Source organism: Lithobates pipiens, unplaced genomic scaffold (assembly GCF_037356315.1).
Source record: "Lithobates pipiens isolate NorthernLeopardFrog02 unplaced genomic scaffold, aLitPip1_a1.2 Scaffold_17, whole genome shotgun sequence".
In the NCBI taxonomy this organism is placed as follows: domain Eukaryota; kingdom Metazoa; phylum Chordata; class Amphibia; order Anura; family Ranidae; genus Lithobates; species Lithobates pipiens.
This window is the reverse complement of record NW_027507755.1, coordinates 6,064,908-6,078,876: the sequence shown is the minus strand read 5'-3', so window position 1 is coordinate 6,078,876 and position 13,969 is coordinate 6,064,908. Positions and strand designations below refer to the sequence as shown.

General features: G+C 40.9%; 1 protein-coding gene across 2 annotated transcripts in view; it reads right to left on the bottom strand.

Moving 5' to 3' along the window:
• The window catches only part of MRE11 (MRE11 double strand break repair nuclease), a 594,456-nt gene that overhangs the window by 304,461 nt on the left and 276,026 nt on the right, over positions 1 to 13,969 (bottom strand). For both annotated transcript variants that reach the window (XM_077484966.1, XM_077484967.1), the window contains exon 11: positions 2,104 to 2,230. In XM_077484966.1, coding sequence (XP_077341092.1) covers positions 2,104 to 2,230 — 127 coding nt within the window. The remainder of the gene's footprint in view (positions 1 to 2,103; positions 2,231 to 13,969) is intronic.

The window sequence follows — 13,969 nt, the reverse complement described above, 5'->3', positions numbered from 1 at the left end:
GTCCCTTGTAGTCTGCCTCCTTCAGTGCCTGGGCTCTTGACGTCAATTCCCCTCACGCGCAAGAAGGGCTCAACTCTGCTCCCTCCCTCTTGTCAATCATCTGGGACACGTGAAAGGTCCAAGATGATTGCGCAGCCAATCACGGCGCAGAGCACTACACGCGTAAGCGCAGTGGGTGCACGGCTGTAAAGCCACAGCCGGGTGCCCACGACTATAAGGCCCTTGCCGTCGAACGGAGGGCAAGACAAGCAGGGCTTCAATCCCCCGCATCGCTGGACCCTGGGACAGGTCAGTGTCCGATTATTAAAAGTCAGCAGCTGCGGTATTTTTTTTTTTTATAATGGGAACACCTCTTTAATTTCAACCAAACGTCAGAGCAACAGAATCAGGAGTTGTTGTAGGTGGAGTATTTGTTAATACAAGAATATCGAAAGCGGTTTTTACTTACAGTGCCTTGCGAAAGTATTCGGCCCCCTTGAACTTTTCAACCTTTTGCCACATTTCAGGCTTCAAACATAAAGATATAAAAATTTAATTTTTTGTGAAGAATCACCAACAAGTGGGACACAATTGTGAAGTGGAACGAAATCTATTGGATATTTTAAACTTTTTTAGCAAATAAAAAACTGAAAAGTGGTGCGTGCAAAATTATTCAGCCCCTTTACTTTCAGTGCAGCAAACTCACTCCAGAAGTTCAGCGAGGATCTCTGAATGATCCAATGTTGTCCTAAATGACTGATGGTGATAAATAGAATCCACCTGTGTGTAATCAAGTCTCTGTATAAATGCACCTGCTCTGTGATAGTCTCAGGGTTCTGTTGAAAGCGCAGAGAGCATCATGAAGACCAAGGAACACACCAGGCAGGTCCGTAATACTGTTGTGGAGAAGTTTAAAGCCGGATTTGGGTACAAAAAGATTTCCCAAGCTTTAAACATCCCAAGGAGCACTGTGCAAGCAATCATTTTGAAATGGAAGGAGTATCAGACCACTGCAAATCTACCAAGAACTGGCCGTCCCTCTAAACTTTCAGCTCAGAAAAGGAGAAGACTGATCAGAGATGCAGCCAAGCCATGATCACTCTGGATGAACTGCAGAGAACTACAGCTGAGGTGGGAGAGTGTCCATAGGACAACAATCAGTCGTACACTGCACAAATCTGGCCTTTATGGAAGAGTGGCAAGAAGAAAGCCATTTCTTAAAGATATCCATAAAAAGTCTCGTCTAAAGTTTGCCACAAGCCACCTGGGAGACACACCAAACATGTGGAAGAAGGTGCTCTGGTCAGATGAAACCAAAATCGAACTTTTTGCCCACAATGCAAAACGATATGTTTGGCGTAAAAGCAACACAGCTCATCACCCTCAACACACCATCCCCACTGTCAAACATGGTGGTGGCAGCATCATGGTTTGGGCCTGCTTTTCTTCAGCAGGGACAGGGAAGATGGTTAAAATTGAGGGGAAGATGGATGCAGCCAAATACAGGACCATTCTGGATGAAAACCTGTTGGAGTCTGCAAAAGACCTGAAACTGGGACGGAGATTTATCTTCCAACAAGACAATGATCCCAAACATACAGCAAAATCTACAAAGGAATGGTTCACAAATAAACGTATCCAGGTGTTAGAATGGCCAAGTCAAAGTCCAGACCTGAATCCAATCGAGAATCTGTGGAAAGAGCTGAAAACTGCTGTTCACAAACACTCTCCATCCAACCTCACTGAGCTCGAGCTGTTTTGCAAGGAAGAATGGGCAAGAATTTCAGTCTCTCGATGTGCAAAACTGATAGAGACATACCCCAAGCGACTTGCAGCTGTATTCGGAGCAAAAGGTGGCTCTACAAAGTATTAACGCAAGGGGGCCGAATAATTTTGCACGTCCCACTTTTCATTTTTTTATTAGTTAAAAAAGTTTCAAAAATCCAATAGATTTCATTCCACTTCACAATTGTGTCCCACTTGTTGGTGATTCTTCACAAAAAATAAAAATGTTATATCTTTATGTTTGAAGCCTGAAATGTGGCAAAAGGTTGAAAAGTTCAAGGGGGCCAAAATACTTTCGCAAGGCACTGTACAAATCAATAATCGGACAAATAAACTGACCTTTCTTATCTTTCTGCTCCTTGTGTCTGAAGAAATGTATTATATCTTTAGGATTGGCTGTCCTGTCCACAAAATTCTGGCTAAAACGAAGAGTATTGAACGGTTCAAATCCACCAGTGTAATCCACCTGGAAAGGAAAGTGGAGCTTTTAGTAACTTTACAAGTCTGCACTAATAATTTCCAGACATGTCACAATATACAGCAAAAATTTTAATTTGTGGGTGACTTTTCCTAGCGTGAGATGATGTCATCAGTCTGCTATAGGCAGGGGGAAGGATCTCCACTCCCCAAGTAATCACAAAAGCAGACCATAGATTCTGTGATTATTTTTCCTGTAATAAACCACTCGATTCCCCCATCAACAGACTCCCAACAGAGCCACTGTAATTTCCCAATGGGGGGGAGCTGTCCCTGCCAGGAGAACAAAGTGAATACAGCTAGCGGCTATAGACACTGGCAATAATTGCAAGCAAAAAAACTCACATGCTGGTTGTACCAAAATCAATTGATGGATCAACTTGGATACAATCAGCTGGCCCATAGATTGATAGAATGTTGGGAGGTCCCTACTGAAACGTAGACATTACAAACAGATGGCACCCATTCCAAACTATAATTGGCCTTTGCAGCAAGGAGCATAAGCAAGGGCAATGTACATTAAAAAAATAAATAAAAAATTCCCAGCTCACTTACCAGTCACAAAATCAGATTGACCCTGTCTAACAGTTCAAGTTAAAAACAAGGGGTTTAGTCGCACACATTTGCACATATGCAGTATGTGTAAACTGCTTAAAGCAGTGGTAAGCGTTTGCACCAAAAAACAAAAAAAAAACACTCCTGCAATGCAATATAATGTGCTAATATGCACTACATATTCGCACATTATGAGAGACTTACCTTGAAACAAAGCCCTCCAGCATAACGCAGTAACTGCTGCAGAGGCTTCCATCTTCGCTCGGTCTTCCTTTCTTGGTTTGCGGGTTGCCATTGCTTGAATGGCAGAGCTACAATGTCGTCACTCCCAAGCATGCATGTGGGAGGTTTGGGCATGGCACACAGCTCTGAAGGAACAGCACGGGTATGCCATTCCTTCAGAGTGCCACTGGCTACTGCTCACTAGAATATTACCTAAACAATGCATGTTTAGGAGATATTAATTTTACCTAAAGGTAAGCTTTATTTTAAGATTACCTGTAGGTAAAAATAAATAGCATTTACTACCACTTTAGGACTTTACACTAACTTGTAGCAAGCCACAAGGTGAGAGCATGCACAGTAGGGGTTTAGCCTATTAGCCAGGGGGCTAAATATGTTATGGACCAACAAGGAGGTGCTGGCGGTAGGACATGTCATTAATAGGATCGAAAAGAGAGTTGCACTTTGTTTCACTACAAAACCCCACACAAAAGCTTTACAAAGAGGGCATTAGAAGTCTCAACATTGTCTCCTCTCAACTCCAAATCTCTCTTCCAACAGACTTTGGTGGCCTGTACATCGACCCTAATAATATAGATAACTTAGCACCGACCCAGCACACCAGTACCTGGGAGTCAAAAGTCAACTGCGGATTTAAGGGGACTTCAACTTTAGTCTTTTCTATGCAACACTACACTTACACTAATCTATTTAAAAACTTAGCTCAGTAACAAAACATAGACAAAGGTAAATGACATTTCTAGGTCCTCAATTCCTATGTGGTTTCTGCAAAAAGGTCTCCTATGTTCTCCCAAAGCTTCCCTCCAAATGCTATTTTTTAACCACAATCCAAAAACATGCGAGAAGAATAAATAGGCCCCCCTTGGAAAATACAAAACTCTTTATGCTTATTCACAGAGGGAGACTCAGCTATAACTCGCCATGAAATCCAACAGCTGTGTCAAGCTGACATCTTATCAGTCATCAGCGGTACTCTGGCAGATTAGATGTGAGATGAGGATAAGTTAGTATAACAGTATGTAGGTGGTCACAGTAATCAGAACCCGCTAAAAAAAAGTAAAGAGTTTAAAGCTGGTCTCAAGACAAATATAACATTTATTACTTAAAGAGATCTTTCTTCCCTCTTTAATAATGTGTTTTGTTCACCAGGGCACAAAGTACATGTACTGCAGTACTTCGTATCTCCTATGTGCTGTCTAAGGAGGACAGAGCACACCGACTCCCTCCATGGTTGTCCTAAAACACAGCTAGCAAGGAGACGGCTGCTTTGACAAATGGTACTTTTCTCTGTCTCCAAGCATTGCCTGAAGGAAAGCGTCTCACAAGGAATGCAGGGGAACAGCTAAAATGTTCCAGACCAGTTACCTAGTCTAGTTATAAAAAGGCACAAGCCCATCCAGTTCAACCAATAGAAGGGGGGAAAAAATGTATGCAATCCTATACACACAATCCTATACCCACAGTTAATCCAGAGGAAGGCAAAAAAACAAAACAAAGCATGAGCCAATTTGCTCCAGCAGGGGAATAAAATATTTCCTGATTACCCAAGAGGCAGTCAAATGTTCCCGGGATCAACTTTACCTATAAATGTTAGTATCCAGTAGGCAAATACCTAGAGATGGAGAAAGTGTCACCTGTCAAAGCAGCCATCTCCTTTGTTGTGAAACAGCTGTGGAGGGAGGACTGTCCTGTCTGCAGTCAAAGCTAACCTTAACCACTTCACTTAACCGCCGCACGCCGATATACGTCCCTACTTTGAGGACGGATAGCTAGTTGCCATAACACCGGTATCGCCATGTTCAGCTGGGAGTCAAGTACAAGATAAAAGTGGTCTCTGCGGCGGATTTGCAGCAAGATTACTTTAATCGGTGGCGGGAGAAGGCCCCCCCTCCCACCGCAATCCGGTGCCTTCCGCCGCTTACCAGATCCGTCTGCAGCGGCAGGGGAAATCTGATCTAGTGGAACCAATTGCCTTCAGAAGTCACCTAATTTGTAAATAGAGTCCACCTGTGTGCAATTTAATCTCAGTATAAATACAGCTGTTCTGTGAAGCCCCTCAGAGGTTTGTTAGAGAACCTTAGTCAATAAACAGCATCATAAAGGCCAAGGAACACACCAGAGAAGTCAGGGATAAAGTTGTGGAGAAGTTTAAAGCAGGGCTAGGTTATAAAAAAAAATATCCCAAGCAATGAACATCTTACGAATCGATCAATCCATCATCTGAAAATAGCTAAATACAAATGCACGCCACGCTTTTCACATATTTATGAGTAAAAAAGTTTGAAAACCATGCATCATTATTCTTTCACTTTACAATTATGTGCCACTTTTTGTTGGTCTATCACATACAAGCTCAAAAAAAAAAATACATTTATGTTTTTGATTGTAACATGACAATATGCGCAAAATTTTAAGGGGTATGAATACTTTTTTCAAGGACAGTGAAGTGAATAGCCTCAGATTAGAGCTGCACGATTAATTATTAAACAATCATGATCTCAATTCAACCCCCCTCCCGATTTGAATCCGGCATTTCCACGTTCTCTGTCAAAAGAAAAAGCCGGTAAATGTTTATCAACATTGGTCAGCGCCGAGAGATAGAGAAATTCTAAGCAAAATCGTGATTCTCATTTTACCTTGAATTGTGCAGGTCTACCTCAGATGATACACAGAGGTGAAACAAATACTCCTACATACGTTTTTCTTGTTTATCTACAGTCTTCGCTTTACTACACCCCTTTAAAAGATCACAACTGTGATTAAATCTTTCCATATTTGTGAGTAGTATAGAGGAGGGGATGGAGAGCTGCAGATAAGAGCTCCTATACACTGTGTGCAAGCTGATGGGGAAAAAGGGGACCCCAGAGGAATGAAGGAACATGCAGAGCTGTGTTCTGAATAGACAACCTGTGTGCTTATCTCCCTCCTCGTCACAAATTTTATCTCATGTGGTGGGAAAACTTCTCAGATGTGACTCATGCTGCAGAGGAAGGAAGTGCCAAAGAGAAAATACACTTAGAGCTTTGGAGAGAGACAAGTAAACACTACAGATATATGTGCTTAGTTCAGATTTCATGACTGGGGTTTACAACTATTTTAAGCCGGCCACAGACGGTTTGAATCTCAGCCAGTTCAGCAGGAACCAGCCGAGATTTGAACTGGGTATGGGCAAGCCGAATGTACCAAGTTGATCCATTGATCAACTTAGGTAGAACCATCCTGCTGGATTTTATTTGTGATTATCATTAGTAGCTTCTATAGCCACTAGCAATAATCACTGTCTTCTCAGAATACAATGCCTTGGCAGGAGGGATTCCCTTGTCAGCACTGTCTGTGCTGATAAGGGAAAGAAATTTGCAGTCTATGGCTGGCCTTAGGACACATGAAGATGAGACAAAGTACTTCATGTACTTTGTCCCTTGGGGAACACAAAACAATATACCGTAATAATAAAAATGAAAGAGACTTCTTTTTAAGCTTTTTTATTTATTATATAATATCAATAAACAGTATAAGTATCTGTAATATGTTTTTGTATTGGCTTCCTGTAATTAATTGCACAGCAGGGCTCAGAGTTTACCTGGCCACAGATGGGCAGATGTCACTACGGGAATAACAGGTGGTGTGATACACTCACCAGCCATTTTAGGTACACCTTGCTAGTACCAAGTTTTGCCTTCAGAACTGCATTAATTCTTTGTGGCAGAGATTCAACAAGGTGTTGGAAACATTCCTCAGAGATTTTGGTCCATAGTGCACCATGCAGTTGCTGCAGATTTGCACCACATCCCAAAGGTGCTTTATTGGATTGAGATCTGGTGAGTGTGGAGGCCATTGGAGTACAGCAACCTCCTTGTCATGTTCAAGAACCCAGTGGTGAGATGATTGGAGCTTTGTGACATGGTGCATTATCCTGCTGGAAGGAGCCATCAGAAGATGAGTACACTGTAGTCATAAAGGGATGGACATGGCCAGCAACAATAAACACCACAGCCTATCTGAGTAAACGATGCTCAATTGGTACTAAGGGGCCCAAAGTGTGCCAAGAAAAAATCCCCCACACCATTGCACAACCACCACGTAACTGTTGATACATGGCAGGATGGATCCATGCTTTCATGTTGTTTACACCAAATTCTGACCCTACCATCTGAATGTTGAAGCTGAAATCGAGACTCTTCAGACCAATGTTTTTCCAATCTTCTATTGTCCAAATTTGATAAGCATGTGTGAACTGTAGCCTCAGTTTCCTGTTCTTAGCTGACAGGAGTGGCACTTGGTGTGGTCTTCTGCTACTGTGTGTTGTGTATTCAGAGATGGTATTCTGCATCCCTTGGTTGTAATGAGTTATTTGAGTTACCGTTATAAAACTATATAATGAGGCGCTACCTGTAAGGGGTGAATTTATAGACAGATAGTCATGGATTATTAGAACGCTCTAGGCTATTAGTAGCTCCTAGTTGCTAGTATTCCATAAATGAGAAAAAGGAGAAAACTGCCACATAACAGTGCCTACAAGCAGAGGTGGTCACTCTATATGTATAAATGGGCCAGGATAGGGGTTCCTATATTACTATTCTATGCTCTCAGGCCTAGTTAGGTTGTCTACTGCTCTCTACTCAGTATGTAGGCCAGCATACCTCTCTAGATATACGAATAAGGTTAAAGAGATCAGGCTCCATGTATTATCACATATAGAGCCATGATCAAAAACTGCCACCCATTGAAAACCGAATGTAAAACCAAACTCAAAAAACACCAATATAAGGAAGTAATCAAAAATAAGAAATAAAAGATATATAAAGATGTATAAATATCTAGTTAGATAGTGACGCCTATCAACATTTAGCCTTGTGAATTGTGAAGGGCCCTATCTAGACAGAGATGCTCCAGTACAATATCAGTGTATCATCTAGACAGTTGTGCAATATGTGGAAGATGTACACCTACGATTATGGTACACTAAGGAAGACCAAATGTGCAAAATGCAAAAAATGTATTAAATAATGTGCAAAAATAAGCATGTGCAAAATAATACAATAGTGCAAAAACTAAGATAAGTGTACCACATGTGTGACCAAAATACAAAAGAACAGGTGAGGATATATGTGCTGAAAAAAAAATAATAATAATAGTAGTGTTTAGCCGATACAAATAGTACCGAAAAAATAGTACCGAAAAAAGAAATAAAAAATACAGGAAGGTCCAAAGTGTATATGTTGTATATAAAAAATACTCAAAAAATTTGTGAAAAAATCCTACAAAATGCAAAGGATGACAAAAAAGGTGCAAAAGTACAATAACTCCAAATTACACATAAAAACACTACATGTCATATGTGACTTTGGCTTGAAGGGGTTATACCAGGGTGATGCCTGCAGTACTCTTTTTTTAGAGCGAGCAGTCGGCTCTTTAGGGATAACTACCGATGCAGCTAAAAGACGCTCGGCTGTTATCCAAAAGGAGCGGGAGGGGACACACCCCCCCCCCACCACCACCTTCTGTTGCTCTTCACGGGCCTCCAATCACACCGGGAGACCCGATCCACGATCTGGCACCTCCGCCGGCTAGGTTGAGACCGGAACAAAGCCGTAAGTGGCTTTGTTTCAGTCTCCTATGTAAAAACACAGAAGCGGCGCCACGTCGTCCCTTCCGGTTTACGATCTGAATACTTTGAAGTACAAAGGAGAGATTTGGGGTCTTTTAGACCCCGGATCCCACCATAAAGAGTATCTGTCACCACCTATTACTGTTACAAGGGATGTTTACAAAAAAAATTAATAATTAAAGCGCCCGTCTCCGTGATCTTGCACAGCAAAGAAACCACGTGTAATTTGGCGCCCGCATGTGTAAACTGTGTTCACATCACACATGTTCAAGAGCAATAATTCTAGTAAAAGACCTCCTCTGTATCTCTAACCTGGTAACTGTTACGTTCTTTAACACGTTGCCTATGCAGATTTTTAGGTATCGTAATTTGTCGCCATTATACTAGTGTGCGCAATTTAAAAGCATGACAAGTAAGGTATCTATTTACTTGGCGTAACGAAAACTTTACTGTTTATTTTATTTTTTATTAAAAAAATTGCGTTTGAAAGACCGCTGAGCAAATACCACGTGACATAAAATATTGCAACTATCACCATTTTAATCTCTAGGGTCTCTGCTAATAATATATAGAATGTTTGGGGGTTCAATGTCATTTGTAAGCAACAAATAGGCTTAGGCATGAAAGGATTACATTAAAGGCAAAAGCTTTATGTTAATAATAAATTAATAATAATTTTACTTCTCTATCATATTTCACAGCTGGAAAAATCCTCTCTGGAGGAAATGTAAACAAGAAGAGAATTTATAGTAAAGCCCAACACACTTGTGGTCCATTACCTCTAAAGTAGCCGCTGGCCATTTTTATGGCTCCTCAGGCAACACTGCAGGGCTCTAGTTATCAGTGAGAATGACGTCAGCATTAGGAGTCAGAGCTCTGCATCTTCTCCCCGGGAGACTGCTCACATCAGCATTCACCCTGAATTTCCTATTATCCTTCAAGCAGAAAGCTATAACAGAGAGCAATGATCTTCTATAGAGCCGTAGACTCAGGATAAATGGCAGCTAAAACTGCCTATGTTTTCAAGAGAAGTAGCCACCTTCAAATGCCAAAAGATTAAAAGCAGAGCTCAAACTGGGAGAGAAAGCCCCAAGAGCCAAACAGTTGAGTTGAAATGTACAGAACAGAGAGAGAGCAGAATGACAGAGAGATGAATTCATCAGTCAACCCCCCTCCCCCTTCACAGTCCAGTTACAAGATGGGGTGGGTAACAAATCTGAAAGAGCCTATTCACACTTTTCTGTCCCTCGGCATTGCATAACATACATGCGTCAAGTCAGACATCAAATTGAGTTGCCATAAATCAGGTATACTTTGGCATCACGTGCATTAGCTTGTTGCATTGCCATTTATTTTGGATGGCACTCCAATGCACTAGGGCATTGTTTCTCAACATCAGTCCTCAAAGTGTCCCAACAGGTCATGTTTTCAGGATTGCCCTCAGATGAAACAGCTGTGGTAATCGCTAAGGCAGAGAAACTGATCAAATCACCTGTGCAAAATAATGGAGAGACTGAAAACATGACCTGTTGGGGCACCTTGAGGATTGGAGTTGAGAAGCACTGCACTAGGGCAATGTAATTCTCACTCACATGCACTGCAGCACACCATGACGCATGGTATCACGGTACTGAGCGTTCGCACATGCTGTGTCAAACAAAATGCTGCATGTCTGCTTTTGGTCCATTCTGCTGCGTTGACAGTAGGGTTGTACCCATATCGTTTTTTTTTAATCAGAAAGTATGAGTAGTGATAATAGAAAAGCACTGAAATTTTGGCCAAAAATGGTGATATATATGCATTTTTCCAATAAGAGAAAAAGGTGCCAATAATGGCACTGAAACGCACGTGATTTAGCCATCATTTTCCTGTGCTTATGGTGTGTTTTTCATAGGTCACGTGATTCAAAGACGGCATAAAAAACGTAACATGGGTGCGTTATTGATGCATTCTTGCTGCATTTTCAATGCCTTTTTAACAAGGAGGTGTGTGTTTTTTTTTTTTTTATATGACCAAAAATGCAGCAAGCATGGTTTTTATTTATTTATTTTTTTGTAAATTTCTATTTTATTAGTATTTTTGCAAAAGGTTGATTAACAAGCAGGATTTTTAACACTGCAACAGAAGCGCAACAGACCAGTGTGAAGACATACATAAAATTAAAAGTGGTTCTTTATTCTTGAGCTTTTCTTCCACTAAAGGTGCCGATAATGAACGACAATAAATTCATATTCATTAAAATTTATGACATTAATTAAAAAGTCGAATATAATACAATTATATACATTTTTTAAAAGCTATTATTTTCCGTTTCGGTTTTCATACGGTGCACCTCTAACTGATGTGTGGTTAAGTACTCGCCAATAACGATTACTGATACTTTTGTGGGGTGAAGAATCTCATGCAGTTTAAAAAGGAATGCAGTGCAATTCCTATCCAAATCGCATGTGGTTTCCCGCACAGTTCCTGTGTGAACCCAGAGCAGTGGGGAAAACTGCATTTTATTCAGACAGGAATCACTGCATTCCTGTTGAAATCACATGCAATTCTTTGTAGTGTGATTTTGGGTTCATTAAGTTTGTATGGGTTTAAATCGCACCACAAAGTTATTTGCTTTTAAGGTATCGCAGCATGTGCATGAGTACTCATGTATATGCTTAGTATCGTCACCAATACTGATATCAGTGCAACCCTAATTGACAGCACATTGAAAATGAATGTCAATTTAATATAAACCCTTATACGGTTATGCTCATAAATTTGCAGAATTTATAATTTCTTGCCCATTTTTCAGAGAATATGAATGACAACATAAAAACATTTCTTTCACTCATGGTTAGTGTTTGGCTGAAGCCATTTATTATCAATCAACTGTGTTTACTCTTTAAATCATAATGACAACAGAAACTAATGACCCTGATCAACAGTTTATATACCCCAGTTCTTAATACTGTGTATTGCCCCCTTTAACATCAATGACAGCTTGAAGTTATTTGTGGATGAGGCTCTTTATCTTCTCAGATGGTAAAGCTGCCCATTCCTCTTGGCAAAAAGCCTCCAGTTCCTGTGAATTCTTGGGCGTCTTGTATGAACTGAACGTTTGAAATCTCCCCAGAGTGGCTCAATGATATTGAGGTCAGGAGACTGAGATGGCCACTCCAGAACCTTCACTTTATGCTGTTGTAGCCAATGACAGGTCGACTTGGTCTTGTGTTTTGGATCATTGTCATGTTGGAATGTCCAGTACGCCCAATGCGCAGCTTCCTGGCTGATGAATGCAAATTTTCCTCCAGTATTTTTTGATACCATACTGCATTCATCTTGCCATCAATTTTGACCAAGTTTCCTGTGCCTTTGTAGCTCACACATCCACAAAACATCAACAACCCACCTCCGTGTTTCACAGTAGGAATGGTGTACCTTTCATCATAAGCCTTGTTGACTCCTCTCCAAATATAGCGTTTATGGTTGTGGGCAAAAAGCTCAATTCTGGTCTCATCACTCCAAATGACTTTGTGCCAGAAGGTTTGAGGCTTGTCTCTGTTCCGTTTGGCATATTATAAGTGGGATACTTTGTGGCATTTGCATAGTAATGGCTTTCTTCTGGCGACTCGACCATGCAGCCCATCTTTCTTCAAGTGCCTTCTTATTGTGCATCTTGAAACAGCCGCACCGCATGTTTTCAAAGAGTCCTGTATTTCATCTGAAGTTATTTGTGGGTTTTTCTTTGCATCCCGAATAATTTTCCCGGCAGCTGAAATTTTAGTTGGTCTACCCGACTGTGGTTTGGTTTCAACAGAATCCCTCATTTTCCACTTCTTGATAAAAATTTGATGATTGGTATTCTCAATTCCTTAGATATCTTTTTTTTATCCCTTTCCTGTTTTATACAGTCCAACTACCTTTTCCCGTAGGTCCTTTGACAATTATTTTGCTTTCTCCATGACTCAGAATACAGAAACTTCAGTGCAGCACTGGATGAAAGATGCAAGGGTCTGTCAGGAGTCCTGAAATGCATTGACCTTGTATACACTAATTACAAGCAAACAGATCAGGTGAGGATGGTTATCTTTAATGGAAATAGGAGAATGCCCCAACGGATAGTAGGGACAAGAGACCATGAACAGGATAGTCAGAAAAATACAAAAAGTATAAAAATATATAAATATATTGGATATGTAACAATATGGACATCTAAAAGCATAAAGTGGAACTGAGATATCAATATAGAAATACAGTTTGCTCAATAATGCAGTGTACAATGCATAATTGGACTTTAACCACTTCAGCCCCGGACCATTTTGCTGGCCAAAGACCAGACCACTTTTTGCGATTCGGCACTGCGTCGCTTTAACTGACAATTGCGCGGTCGTGCGACGTGGCTCCCAAACAAAATTGACGTCCTTTTTTTCCCCACAAATAGAGCTTTCTTTTGGTGGTTTTTGATCACCCCTGCGGTTTTTATTTTTTGCGCTATAAACAAAAATAGAGTGTCAATTTTTAAAAAAAATGCATTATTTTTTACTTTTTGTTATAATAAATATCCCCCAAAAATATATAAAAAAAAAAATTTTTCCCTCAGTTTAGCCCGATACGTATTCTTCTACATATTTTTGGTAAAAAAAAATCGCAATAAGCGATTATTGATTGGTTTGCGCAAAAGTTATAGCGTTTATAAATTAGGGGATAGTTTTATGGCATTTTTATAAAAAAAAATTTTACTAGTAATGGCGGCGATTAGTGATTTTTATTGTGACTGCAACATTATGGCGGACACATCGGAAATTTTTGACACATTTTTGGGACCATTGTTATTTATACAGCAATCACTGCTATACAAATGCACTGATTCCTGTGTAAATGACACTGGCAGTGATGGGGTTAACCAGTGGGTGGCAATGTAGGGGTTAAGTGTTCCTAGGGGTGTGTTACTAACTGTTAAGGGCTGGGCTTTCATTTAGTGAACACTGATCTCTGCTCCAATCACATGGAGCAGAGATCAGCGTCGCTTGTTGCTAGGCAGAACGGGGAGATGCTGTTTACAATGGCATCTCTCCGTTCAGCCGCCCCGTGAGACTATTGCGGGTACGCCCGCGGCGATCGAGTCCGCGGGACCCGCGACCGGACTCACGGGGGTCCCGACCAGCAGGCGAGCGCACCGCCGCCGGCGCGCTCACGATGGCAGGGCGACATTAAAGATTGGACGTACCTGTACGCCAATATGCCTGCCCGTGTCATTCTGCCGACGTACATCGGTGTGCGCTGGTCAGGAACTGGTTAAATCAAAAGAATTATTACACTGTAAATAATGCAGAAAAAAAA